Source organism: Pristis pectinata, chromosome 11 (assembly GCF_009764475.1).
Source record: "Pristis pectinata isolate sPriPec2 chromosome 11, sPriPec2.1.pri, whole genome shotgun sequence".
Taxonomy (NCBI): domain Eukaryota; kingdom Metazoa; phylum Chordata; class Chondrichthyes; order Rhinopristiformes; family Pristidae; genus Pristis; species Pristis pectinata.
In genome coordinates, this window is record NC_067415.1 from 4,193,175 (window position 1) to 4,207,843 (window position 14,669).

General features: G+C 46.8%; 1 protein-coding gene across 2 annotated transcripts in view; it reads right to left on the reverse strand.

Annotated features, from left to right (window-relative positions):
* The window catches only part of mogat2 (monoacylglycerol O-acyltransferase 2), a 32,642-nt gene extending 19,963 nt beyond the window's left edge, over window positions 1–12,679 (reverse strand). The window contains exons 1-2 of one of the 2 annotated variants that reach the window (XM_052025711.1): window positions 12,535–12,679; window positions 6,570–6,748 (exon numbers count right to left, since the gene is read on the reverse strand). In XM_052025711.1, coding sequence (XP_051881671.1) covers window positions 6,570–6,748; window positions 12,535–12,628 — 273 coding nt within the window. In that variant the 5' untranslated portion in view covers window positions 12,629–12,679. The remainder of the gene's footprint in view (window positions 1–6,569; window positions 6,749–12,534) is intronic. The other variant, XM_052025712.1, reaches the window with a different exon arrangement.
* Window positions 12,680–14,669: the final 1,990 nt, after the last annotated feature.

The window sequence follows — 14,669 nt, forward strand, 5'->3', positions numbered from 1 at the left end:
AAGGGGAGAGTATACAGTAAATGGCAGGACATTTATTTATACATTGATGTACAGGGGAATTTTGAGGTGCAAGTCCATAGCTCCCTGAAAGTGGCAACACAAGTAGATAGGGTGGTAAAGAAGGCTTACGGCACATTTGACTTCATCAATTGAGGTGTTCAACAAAGTTAGGCCATATTTGGAGTATTATGCGTGGTTCTGGTCACCCCATTACAGGAAGGATGTGGAGGCTTTGTAGAAGGTGCAGAAGAGGTTCACAAGGATGTTGCCTGCTTTAGAGAGTATTAGCTATAACGAGTGGTTGTACAAACTTGGATTGATTTCTCTGGAACGTCGGAGGCTGAGGAACGACCTTTAATTTTATATACTTTTAGAATTATATAGAATTATGAGAGGCATAGATAGGGTAGATAGAGTCTTTTCCCCAGGGTGGAAATGTGAAATACTAAAAGGGCATACATTTAAGGTGAGAGGGAGTAACCTTAAGGGAGATATGAAGGACATGTTTTGGTTTATACAGAGAGTGGTGGGTGCCTGGAACAGGGTGGTGGTGGAAGCAGTTATTATAGTGGTGTTTAAGAGGCTGTTGGATAGACATATCAATATTCAGGGAATGGAGGGATATAAGATAAGATAAGATAAGATACCTTTATTAGTCACATGTACATCGAAACACACAGTGAAATGCATCTTTTGCGTAGAGTGTTCTGGGGGCAGCCCGTAAGTGTCGCCACGCTTCCGGTGCCAACATAGCATGTCCACATCTTCCTAACCCGTACGTCTTTGGAGTGTGGGAGGAAACCGGAGCACCCGGAGGACACTCACGTAGACATGGGGAGAACATATAAACTCCTTACAGACAGCGGCTGGATTTGAACCCGGGTCACTGGCGCTGTAATGGCATTACGCTAACCGCTACACTACTGTGCCTGCCCTATATGGATCATGTGCAGGCAGATGTAATTAACTCGGATTGGTATCATGTTCAGCACAGACATGGTGTGCCGAAGGGCCTGTTCCTGCGCTGCACTGTTCTATGTAATTAATGAGGCCAAGTGTAAGAAAACTGAATGTCAAAAATTAAAGCTAATTATTTCATTAAACACATCCTGTCCAGTTATGTGCTTTAAATCCGCTCGCACGCAATTGGACATTTGGCTGCTCAACCCCGTTCTGCTGTACAATTGTAAAATGAATAAAAAATGCAGGAAACACTCAGCAGGTCAGGCAGCATCTCTGGAGGGAGAAATGGAGTTACTGTTTCAGGCCACTTTCAATGAACATTTCATGTATACACTCAGATCTCTCTGAACCTGTTCCTGGTTGAACATTACCCCCTAATCATACTGCCTCTTCTCATTCATTCCATATCCTCCAATGAAAGGTCATTGACCTGAAACATTAACTCCCTCTAGATGCTGCCTGTCCTGCTGAGTATTCACAAAGAGCAGGGGTCCCAGAACAGATCCCTGCGGAACACCACTGGCACCGCCCACCGGGCAGATTTAATTTACCAGTTTCCCTCACTGCAGTGCACAGGCAGGGAAGTTGGAGGCAAACTGACCTACAGAGACGGCCTCAGCTTCTCCAAGGAACTGCCTATAAAAGGCAAGTACGTTTCGGGCCCCTGAACTAAGGCTTATCTGTGACCTCCCTCCGTACCACATATCCCTTAATATCTTTGTTTAACAAAAAACAAATCTCTTAAACTATAATTTAAAATTAATTGCAACAAACAAGATGCTAGAGGAATTCAGCGGGTCAGGCAGCATCTGTGGAGAGAAATGCACAGTTGATGTTTCAGGTCGAGACCCTTCATCTGGACTAAAAAGTAATGGGGGGATAGTCTGTATAAAGGTGTGAGGGGGAGGGGTGGGAAAAGAGCTGGCAGGTGATCCAGGTGAGGTGAGGAGGGCTGAGAGATGGAGGAGGGGAGAGTGGGAGTAGCGACAGAGGCCGGGAGGAGAGGGGCGGAGGTGACACAGGGCTGCAGATGGTGGGATCTGATAGGAAAGGAAGGTGGAGCCTGGAGCCAAATAATGGGGAGGGCAGATGGGAACAGTGGGGGGGGAGGGGACCCAGTGGGAGGGGTGTGTGGGTTACGGGCAGATGGAGTGGGTGGGGGAGGGGGAAGGAACGGTGGTGGGGGCTGGGGTGGGTGTGGGAGGAACTGGGTAGATCAGGAGGAGAGAGAAAAGGGACAGAGGGGGAGCAGGTTACCGGAAGTTGGAGAATTCAGTGTCCATGCCGTCGGGTTGGAGACAGCCCAGGGGGAATGTGAGGGGCTGTTCCTCTAGTTTGTGTTCAACCTCACCCTGGCAGTAGGGGAGGCCGAGGACAGACAGGTCGGTGTGGGAATGGGGAGGGGAATTAAAATGGCTGGCAACCGGGAGCTCCAGACGGCCGTGGTGGACAGAGTGAAAGTGTTTGGCAAAGCGTTCGCCCGGTTTTTGCGTCGGGTCTCACCGATGTAGAGGAGGCCACATCGAGAGCGCCCGATGCAATAAGTATGGCTGGAGGATTTGCATGTAAATGTAGGAGGTGTGACACCTGCTCCCTACACCTGCTCCCTCACCTCCTGCCTCACCTCCTGCCTCACCTGGAAGGGCTGTTTAGGGTCCTGGATGGTGGTGAGGGAGGAGGTGTAGGGGCAGGTGTTGTCACACCTCCTGCAGTTACAGGGGAGAGTACCTGAGGAGTGGGAGGGATGGTAGGGAGGGATAAGCAGACCAGGGTCACAGAGAGGTTAATCCATAAAATATAGGAGCAGAATTGGGCCATTCGGCCCATCGAGTCTGCTCCGCTATTCAATCATGGCTGATTTTTCCAACCCCATTCTCCCCCCTGCAACCCTTAACCCCTTCCCACTCAAGAATCTATCAATCTCTGCCTTAAATCCACCCAATGACTTGGCCTCCACAGACCTCTGTGGCAACGAATTCTACAGATTCACCGCCCCCTGGCTGGAGAAATTCCTCCTCATCTCAGTTCTGAAGGGACGTCCCTTTATTCTGAGGCTGTGCCCTCAGATCCTGGACTCTCCAACTGATGGAAACATCCTCCCCACGTCCTCAGTATCTGACGAGATCCCTCCCTCATTCTTCTGAACTCCATTGAGTACAGACCCAGAGGCGTCAAATGCTCCTTATAGGTTAAGCCTTTCATTCCTGGGATTGTTCTTGTGAACCTCCTCTGGACCCTCTCCAGGGCCAGCACATCCCTGTGGAAAGCAGAAAGAGTTGGGGCAGGGGGGAGATGTGACTAGTGGTGGTGGAAGTTGCAAAGAATGATATGCTGGATAATGTGCTAAAATTAACGACTAGTTATTGAATTTCTCCCACTCTTTCTCTGTAGAAATTTCCCAATTTTACTCCTGTAGCTCTGGCTTCTGCTAGAAGGCATTTTATTTTAGTAAAGGGTATGTTTGGTGTTATTGTCCTGGCGCACTTCATAAATTCGTGAAACAGGACCTCTGCTCTCTGCTCCTGTTTGTTCTGAATCGGACAGTTTCTACAGATTGTGCCGAACTGCTTGGGGGGAAGTGTGGTTTCACTCTACAGGTCGCCCAGGTCAAGGACTGAAAACAAAGTTAGCCAACAAACGAAGCACAAAAATACGTTCAGGCAACTGGCAGGTAGCCACTTAGAAACCGAGAGAAGTGACGTGCTGCATGCCAGAATCAAAAGTTCATGTTACTACCCAGTAAAGGAACAAGATCCAGAAACTACAGATGGTCTTATTGTTGGAGAGAGCTTCGCTATGTTGGAATATAGAAATAACTCTAGGATGGATCTCTCCTGCCCTGTTGCTAACTGTCTTAGTCTGAATGTATTAGAAGATATTATTGATTTGGACTTGGTACGGGGCACAATTTCCAAATTTGCAGATGACACAAGACTTGGAGGCGTGCTGGACAGTGAGAGGACTGTAATCGGCTTCAAGGACAGGGCTGGTGGGATGGGTAGTAATGGGGCAGGTGAGAGTCATAGAACATAGAACTGTTCAGCACAGCAACAGGCCCTTCAGTCCAGATGTTGTGCCAAACTAACTAAGCTAGTACTTAAACGCCCAACTAAACTAGTTGCTTCTGCCTACACTATGTCCATATCCCTCCAGTCTCTGCACATTCATGTGCTTGTCTAATACCCTCTTGAACGCCTCTATCGTATCTGCCTCCACCACGACCCCTGACAGCCCGTTCCAGGCACCCACCACTCTCTGTGTAAAAAAAACTCGACCCACATATCTCCTTTGAACTTACCCCCTCTCACTTTAAATACATGCCCTCTAGTATGAGACATTTTGACCCTGGAAAAAAGATACGGCTATCTACTCTATCCATGCCTCTCATAAACCTTATAAACATCTATCAGGTCTCCCCTCAGTCTCCGCTGCTCCAGAGAAAACAACCCAAGTTTGTCCAACCTCTCCTTATAGCTCATGCCCTCTAATCCAGGCAGCATCCTAGTGAAGCTCTTCTGCACCCTCTCCAAGCCTCACATCCTTCCTATAATGGAGCGACCAGAAGTGAATGCAATACTCCAGATGCGGCCTAACCAGAGTTTAATAAAGCTGCAACAAATAACTTTCTGACTCTCGAACCTGCCCTGATTAATAAAGCAAACCTGCCAGATGCAAAGATTTTGAATTCATTTTTTTTTAAAAGGGGCTGGTATAGTGGTCTACAATCTACCATCACAGGTTGAAAATCAATGAATTGCAGATGCTGAAAATCTGAAATAAAATCAGAAAAAAGCTGAAAATACTCAGCAGGTCAGGCAGCATCTGTGGAGAGACCTTCACAGCGAACGTCCTGATGCAGGGTTTCACCTCGAAATGTCAACAATTCTTCCCCCCCCCCCCCACAGATGCTACTCAACCTGCTGAGTTCCTCCAGCAGATTGTTTGTTGCTCCAGAAACCAGCATCTGCAGTCTCTTGTGTCTCCATGGTAACTGGTAATTGGTTTATTATTGTCACACGTACCGAGGTACAGTGAGAAGCTTTCGTTTGCGTGCCATCCAGACAGATCATTCCATACATAAGTACATCCAAGTAGTAAAAAAAAACAGAATGCAGAACATAGTACTACAGTTACAGAGAAAGTGCAGTGCAGGCAGACAATAAGGTGCAAGAGCCATAATGAGGTAGATTGAGGGATCAGGAGTTCATCTTTATCTTGCAAGAGGCCCATTCAAGAGTCTGATAACAGTGGGATAGGAGCTGCCCTTGAGCCTGATGACAATAACATAGAACATTACAGCACAATACAGGCGCTTCGGCCCACAATGTTGTGCCAACCTATGTAAACCTACTCCATGATCAATCTAACTCTTCCCTCCTACACAGCCCATAACCCTCCATTTTTTCTTATATCCATGTGCCTATTTAAGAGTCTTTTAAACGTTCCTATTGTATCAGCCTCTACCACCACCCCCAGCACTGCGTTCCAGGTACCCACCACTCCTTGTGTGAAAAGCCTACCTCTGACATCTCCCCTACATTTCCTCCACTCACCTTAAACAGGTGACCTCTGGTATTGGCCATTGCCACCCTGGGGAAAAGGTGCTGGCTGTCCACTCTATCTATGCCCCTCATAATCTTATACACCTCTATCAAGTCACCTCTCATCCAAAGAGAGAAGCCCTAGCTCGCTCAACCTTTCTTCATAGGACATGCTCTCCAATCCAGGCAGCATCTTGGTAAATCTCCTCTGCACCCTCTCTAAAGCTTCCACATCCTTCCTAATGAGGTGACCAGAACTGAACACAATATTCCAAGTGTGGTCTAACCAGAGTTCTATAGAGCCTCACGGCTCTTGAACTCAATCCCCTGACTAATGAAGGCCAGCACACCATATGCCTTCTTAACCACCCTATCAATTTGTGCAGCAACTTTGAGGGATCTACGTACTTGGACCCCAATATCCCTCTGTTCCTCCAAACTGCTAAGAGTCCTGCCATTAACCTTGTACTCTGCCTTCATTTCAACCTTCCAAAGTGTATCACTTCACACTTGTCCAGATTGAACTCCATCTGCTATTTTTCTGCCCAGCTCTGCATCCTGTCTATGTCCCGTTGTAACCCCTCCAACCTTCATGTCATCTGCAAAGTTACTAACCCACCCTTCCACTTCCTCATCCAAGTCACTTATAAAAATCACAAACGATGGGACGTGCTTTCAGATTCTTGTACCTTCAGCCCAATGGGAGGGGGGAGAAGAGAGAATGTCCAGGGATGGGAAGCATCCTTGATTATATTGGCTGCTTTCTCAGGGCAATGGGAAGTGTACGGCCAGGGAAGTCGAAGGCAAACTGACCCACAGAGGTGACCATTGCTTCTCCAAGGAATTGCCTACAAAAGGCAAATATGTTTGCGTGATGGATTGGGCTGTGTTCACAACTCTCTGCAATTTCTTGCAGTCTTGGGCAGAGCAGTTGCCATCCAAGCTGTGATGCATCCGGATAGGATGCTCTCTATGGGCCAGATTCCATGAAGGAAGAAAAATTGGCAAAGCTGTGATTCAACACCCAACCTTCCCCCACGCTCCCAGTCAGTAACTAGTACTCACGTGAATGGGAAAGTAGTCCCGAAAGTGGCCCCATAATCCCAGGCTGCGGACGTAGCGGAAGCGACGACCTCCCTGGTAAGGCGTGTTTCGGTCCCAGAACCACCAGGTTGCGTAGAGCACTGACACAAACCAGAAGCGAGTGAAGAGGAGGGCAACAAAGAGCACAAGACAGCACTGTGCTGCAAAAGGGAAAAGAAGCCCAGAATTAATTAAACTTTGGTTCGGTTGCACTTTGGGTATTGTGTTCAATTCTGGTCGCCCCATTGCAGGAAGGATGTCAAGGTCAAGTTTATTGTCATATGCACAAGTGTGCACAGGTGAAATGAAAGACTTACTTGCAGCAGCATCACAGGCACATAGCATTAGAGACACAACATACACAAGAAAAACATAGATTAACAACATAAATCATACAAAATTAGACAAAAAAGAACACAATTAGAACAAAGAAGTCCATTGTGGTACACAGTGATCAAAGTGGTCACAGTGTTGCTAAACTGTAGTGTTTAGGGTTGTGCAGATTGGTTCAAAAACCGAATGGTTGAAGGGAAGTAGCTGTCCTTGAACTTGGTGGTGTGGTACCTCCTTGCCAATGGTAGCTGCGAGAAGATGGCATGGCCTGGATGGTGGGGATCTTTGATGAGAACATAGAACATAGAACAGTACAGCACAGAACAGGCCCTTCAGCCCACAACGTTGTGCCGACATAGCTAATCCCTCCTACCTACAGAATGCCCATATCCCTCTATTTTCCTCTCATTCATGTGCCCATCCAAGCCCCTCTTAAAAGCCCCCAGTGAATTTGCCTCCACCATCCCATCAGGCAACGCATTCCAGGCATCCACCACTCTCTCGGTAAAAAACATACCCCTCACGTCTGTTCTGAACCTACCCCCTCTCACCTTAAATACATGCCCTCTGGTATTGGACTGCTCAATAATGGGAAAAAGAAAAGTGCCTCCTTCTTGAGGCAGCGCCTCCTGTAGATACTACCGATGGTGGGGAGGGATGTGCCTGTGATGTATTGGGCTGAGCCCACTACTTTCTGCAGCCTCTCACGTTCCTTCATTAGATGCATGGATATGGAGACTTTGGAGAGGGTACAGAAGAGGTTCACCAGGATGCTGCCTGGATTAGAGGGCATGAGCTATAAGGAGAGTTGGAAAAACTTGGGTTGTTTTCTCTGGAGGCTGAGGGGAGACCTGACTGAGGTTTATAAGATTATGAGCTGTCCTGTTCCATGTTCTGTGTTCTATGTTCTATAATATTGGAAGTAGAAGCAGGAGCAGACCATTTGGCCCCACTTGCCTGTTCTGATCATAGCTGGTCTTCTACCTCAGTACCACTTTCCTGAACTCACCCCATATCTCTTGGTTACCCTACTACAATGTACACCCACATTACAGCAGGAGATTCACCCTTCACCCTGTCTATGAGGGGCATCGATAGGGTGAATGCCCACAGTCTTTTTCCCAGGGTTGGGGAATCAAGAACTAGAGGGCACAGGTTTAAGGTGAGAGGGGAGAGGTTTAAAAGGAACCTGAGGGGTAACATTTTCACCCAAAGGGTGGTCAGGATATGGAACGAGCTGCCAGAGGAAGTGGTTGAGGCAGGTACAATAACAACATTTAATAGGTACTTGGACAGGTAGGTGGATAGGAAAGATTTAGAGGGATGTGGGCCAAATGTGGGCAAATGGGACTAGCTTGGATGAGGTGTTGGTCAGCATGGACCAGTTGGGCCGAAGGGCCTGTTTCCCTGCTGTATGACTCTATGACTCCATGACTTACAGAATTCACAAGTCATTACCAAAAAATTTGAGATACAGAATATAAATTCACTCTTACTGAATTTATGTGAGAAAATAATGTCTAAATAAACACAAAATCCAGAAGAGTAACAACTTCTTCACCCAGAGGGTAGTATATGTATAGAACGAGCTGCCAGGTAGAGGCAGGTATAGTAACAATATTTAAAAGACATTTGGACAGGTACGTGGATAGGAAAGGTTTAGAGGGATATGGGCCAAATGGGACTGGCTTAGATGGGCATCTTGGTCGGCATGGACCAGTTGGGTCAAAGGGCCTGTTTCCGTGCTGTATGGCTCTATGACTCTAAACAGCAAATTTTGTCATTACAGAAAATTGCGATATGGACAGTTTTCCAATCACTGCAGTTTATCAACATTTTGACCACTAGGCAGACACGGTGGTGTAGCGGTTAGCGTAACGCTATTACAGCGCCAGTGACCCGGGTTCAATTCCCGCCGCTGTCTGTAAGGAGTTTGTACGTTCTCCCCGTGTCTGCGTGGCTTTCCTCCGGGTTCTCCGGTTTCCTCCCACATTCCAAAGATGTACAGGTTAGGAGCTGTGGGCGTGCTATGTTGGCGCTAGAAGCGTGGTGACACTTGTGGGCTGCCCCCAGAACACTGCGCAAAAAGATGCATTTCACTGTGTGTTTCGATGTACATGTGACTAATAAAGAAATCTTATCTTAAATGGAGGTAGACTGTAGATGATTCCTGCCTCTACAGTCTGTTGTCTTCATTTGACATTTTCACCCTGGGAGAGAGACTAACTGTGCGATCATAATTTTATAAACTTCTATCAGGTCTCCGCTTAACTGCCAATGCTCCAGAGAAAACAACCCATATTTAAAGTGAATATAAAGGAAATGCTATTGGTGACTGCTGGACCTTCCCTGTAGGGGTGGTGGAGGCAGAATCTTCTGAAAGGGGACTGGACAGACACAAGACACTACAGTTGCATCACAGCCTATATTGGAGGCTCCGATGCACAGGATCGCAAGAGGCTGCAGAGGGTTGTAGACTCAGCCAGCTCCATCACGGGCACAATCCTCCCCACCATCGAGGACATCTTCAAGAGGCAGTGCCTCGAGAAGGCGGCATCCATCACTAAGGACCCTCACTACGCCGGACATGCCCTCTTATCGTGGGGAGGAGAGGAGGTACAGGAGCCTGAAGACCCACACTCAACGATTCAGGAACAGCTTCTTCCCCTCCGCCATCAGATTTCTGAGTGGTCCATGAACCCAAGAACACTACCTCATTATTCCTTTTTTCTCGCACTATTTATTTATTTTGTAATTTATAGCAATTTTCTGTCTTTGCACTGTACTGCTGCCACAACACAACAAATTTCATGTCATTTACTGTAAGTCTGTGATAATAAACCTGATTCTGGATTTGGAGAAAGAGCAAGGAATTGTGACTGAATAGATTGTCCTGCAGGGAGCTGGCAGAGAGTAGTGGACTCAGCCACTTCAGAGGCACATCCCTCCCCACCATCAGTAGTATCTACAGGAGGCACTGGCTCAGGAAGGCAACATCCATCATCAAAGATCCCCACCATCTGGGCCATGCCATCTTCTCGCAGCTACCATCAGGCAGGAGGTACAGAAGCCTGCAGTCCCAAGTCACCAGGTTCAGGAACAGCTACTTCCTTTCAACCATTCGGTTCTTGAACCAACCTGCACAACCCTAATCACTACCTCAGTAATAGCAACACTATGCAGTACAATGGACCTCCCCCATCCCAGTGATGTCCTGGGTAGTCAGTAACTGGCAACTGAAAATTGCCACTAGACCAAACCACACTTAGCTAGAACTGTTAAGGTACGTACGTTTAGACACCCAAAAATTAGCAGTTATAAAAATTTTTTTAAATATTCAAAAAAAAATCCAAAGCATTTAAAATTGTTGCAAACTCTTTTCAAAGAATAAAATCTATTGAAGGTTTGAGGGAAATGGAGCTTGCTGCACCCTCTGCTGGGCTCAGCATCAAAGTGCAGCCCGGTCCTCAGTGTGAATACTGACATATTTCACTGTTTAACATGGGTTGTCACCAACATAGATATATAGGAAAAATTAGCGCAGGAGTGGGCCAGCTGGCCCTGCTGCCTCATTTAATGCAATCATAGATGACCAGCCTCTGCTTCCTCAGGAGGCTAAAGAAATTCGGTTTGTCCCCTTTGACACTTGTCACGAACCAGCAACAAAAGAAACACACTGAGCATGATTCAGTGTTAAAAACTATTTTATTAATCACTACTTACGACCATACGTAAAATAAAAGTAAAAATGTTAGTATGTTAGAATTCAAAAATGTTAAACCTTGAACGTTAACCCCAAAACTAAACTCGTCGTGTGTGTGTGTGTGTGACAAAGTCCAAAACTCCCAGTTCCGGAATGGTTCTTAAAGTTCAGTTCCGCAAGCCATAAGGTGAAACATGAGCAAGGGCTTCTTCAACAACCACCGTTGTCTGAAGATAAGATGTAGATGTAGAAAAACATAGGGAGAGTACATACGAAATCCAAATGTTCCACGATGGAACCCAAACGACACTTCAGTGTTTACTCGGTAGTGACTTCCTCACCCCGAAAAGCATCCGAATCGTGGTCGTCCACACACAAATACCTGTTTCCTTCTACAGGTCAGCAACAAAGTGAACTCCACCAGATTACTTCCAACTTCCATACATGGATTTCAGTGGCAAACACAGTTATTGTTTCTCATCCATCGATAGAGAAAACAGGCAGGCTGGTGTCTCTCTCCCTTCTCTCTCTCCTTCTTCTTCTTCTAACCTCTTCAACAACGTCATTACGTCCTTTATCTTCTATTGACGTAAGCACGCCCCACACACACATACACACACACTCTCTATCTTAAAGGGACTTTCACTGAGTCCGTAACACACTCACCAACTTTTACCGATGCACCATAGAAAGCATCCTATCTGGATGTATCACGGCTTGGTATGGTAACTGCTTTGCCCAGGACCACAAGAAACTGCAGAGAGTTGTGGACACAGCCCAGCGCATCACAGAAACCAGCCTCCCCTCCTTGGACTCGGTCTATACCTCTCGCTGTCTCGGTGTAGCAGCCAGCATAATCAAAGACCCCACCCACCCGGGTCATTCTCTCTTCTCTCCTCTTCCATCAAGCAGAAGATACAAGAGCCTGAGGGCACGTAACTCAAGACTTAAGGACAGCTTCTACTCCACTGTGATAAGACTATTGAACGGTTCCCTTATACGATGAGATGGACTCTTGACCTCACGATCTACCTTGTTGTGACCTCGCACCTTATCGCACTGCACTTTCTCTGTAGCTATGACACTTTACTCTGTACTGTTATTGTTTTTACCCGTACTACATCAATGCACTCTGTATTAACTCAATGTAACTGCACTGTGTAATGAATTGACCTATACAATCGGTATGCAAGACAAGTTTTTCACTGTACCTCGGTACAAGTGACAATAATAAACCAATACCAATACAAAGTGCATTCTCACCAATATCTTGTACAACTGCAACGTCCCAACTCTTGTACTCAGTGCCCTGACTGATGAAGGCTAGCGTGCCAAATGCCTTCTTCACCACCCTGTCTACTTGTGACGCTACTTTCAGAGAACCATGTACTTGTACTCCTAGGTCCCTCTGTTCTACAACGCTCCCCTGGGCCCTACCATTCACTGTGAATAGTTGGCAATACTGCTAGTCTAACAGTACCAAAGTCCCAAATGTGCTGGATTACCGGAAGCTTGCTAGTACTATATAAAGTTGTAAAACAAAATGAAGTTGCATTGTCTTTCATAGAATATTTGAAAGGTAAAAGACCAACTGTTTAAATGGGATTAATTGTAAGAAGGTGGTTAAAGTACATTTGCGATGAGGTGTGTCTACAACGATTGTACTGGGCTGGGTTTATTTGCAAACTCAAAGGCTAGAGATACAACAATCACTTCTGCACCTATCTGGAGTTTGTCTTTGAAAAGAAAAATAAAGTCTTCAACAATACAGGAAAGTTATTCGTAATTCAGGAGATTGCAGAAGAAAGTGTGGGATGATATCTAGAGGCTGCATCAAGGATTAACCTCAAACGGGTGAAGGATTAACCTCAAACTAGATTGAAGGTGTAATAAGAACCCAGAGCAGCTTACCCAGAGCAAGAAAGGAGAACACCCACTGAAGAACTACAAGGGTCTGCAAGCGGCGACGTAATGGGATCCTTAAAGGGGCGAAATCAACAAGCATCCTGCTGCTGATCAGGAGTCAGTGGAGCACCCTGTAATGTGACTGTATATTTCAATCAGACTGGGTACAAAGTCCTCCTATACTCTGTGCACTTTACACAGTGGACTTGTTGCAAAATCCCAAGCCAGGCTGAGATTGTCTTATTTATTGTTCTGCAGGAGTGGAGGAGAGGCATTGCGATGTTTGTCTTAATCTCATCATCAGAGCCACATGAAAGATTGGTGGAAACATCTGCAGTTATGGGGGTGCTCTCTGGAGTTGGTGACTCCTTACCGCGTAACTGGCTGGGACTGTGCAAAACTGACAGGTGGCAGGCAAGAAACAAACTGCTCGGAGAAGGAGAACTCAGAACGGGTCAGGTAGTGTCTGCGGAAGCAGAGGGACGGTCGATGTTTCGGGTCGAGACACTGCGTCAGGACTGAGAGTGGAGAGGGGAGAGAGCTGGTATAAAGTGGTGAGAGGGAGCAGTGTGACGGGCTGGTAGGTGATAAGTGGAACCAGATAAGGGGGGTATGATGGGCAGATGGGGCCAGCGGGCAGGGGATAGGAAGGATGGCTCAAGGGAGACTGGCTTTGGAGGTGGTGCAGAGGAGGTTCACCAGGTTGATTCCGGAGATGAGGGGGTTAGCCTGTGAGGAGAGATTGAGTTGTCTGGGACCATACTCACTGGAATTCAGAAGAATGAGAGGGGATCTTATGGAAACATAAAATTATGAAAGGGATAGATAAGATAGAGGCAGGAAGGTTGTTTCTACTGGTAGGTGAGACTAGAACTAGGGGACATAGCCTCAAGATTCGGGGGGATAGATTTAGGACGGAGATGAGGAGAAACTGCTTTTCCCAGTGAGCAGTGAATCTGTGGAATTCTCTGCCCAGGGAAGCAGTAGAGGCTACCTCATTAAATATATTTAAGGCACCGTTAGATAGATTTTTGCATAGTAGGGGAATTAAAGGTTATGGGGAAAAGGCAGGGAGGTGGATCTGAGTCCATGGCCAGATCAGCCATGATCTTATTGAATGGCGGAGCAGGCTCGACAGGCCAGATGGCCTCCTCCTGCTCCTATTCCTCATGTTCTGAAACCCAGGTAGATGGGTGCGTGGTGATGGACAGATGGAGCCAGGTGAGGGGAGAACACGAAAGAAAGAAGCAGAGGGGCTTATGACCTTCCTGATGGGACATAGAGGTGTAGGATAAGGGACACTTCTCTTCCTGATTCCACCTCATGAAGTAAACTATCCACCGATATTTACTATAAATCTAGGGACTCCCACAGCTACTTCGACTACACCTCCTCCCACCCTGTCTCCTGTAAGGACGCCATCCCTTTCTCTCAGTTTCTCCAAACTCCACCGCATCTGGTCTCAAGATGAGGTTTTCCGCTCCAGGACATTTGAAGTGTCCTCCATCAGGGAAACATGACTTCCCTCTGCCATAGTTTTTCAGGGAACTATGTACATGAATCCCTAGGTCTCTCTGTTTAACATCCCTTAGCACCCTAACATTTACTGTATACGTCCTGCACCCATTTGACTTCCTCCTTATTGGATGAAGTCATAGAGTCAAACAGCAGGGAAACAGGTCCTTCGGCCCAACTTGTCCATGCCGACTGTGTTGCCCAGCGAGCTAGTCACATCCGCCTGCGTTTGGCCCCTAGCCCTCTAAACCTCTCCTATCCATGTACTTATCTAGATGGCTTTTAAACGTTGCTAATGTGCCCGCCTCAACCACTATTTCTGGCAGCTTATTCCAAATACGCACCACCCTTTGTGTGAAGAAGCTGCCCCTCATGTCCCTTTTAAATCTCTCGCCTCTGATCTTAAACCTAAGCCCTCTTGTTTTTAGCTCCCCCTCCCTGGGGAAAAGACTGTGTGCTTTCACCCTGTCTATGCCCCTCATGATCTTATACACCTCTATCAGGTCACCCCTCAATCTCCTACATCCCAGGGAATAATGTCCTAGTCTGCACAACCTCTCCTTGTAACTCAGGCCCCCAAGTCCAGGCAACATCCTGGTAAATCTTCTGCACTCTTTCTAGTTTAA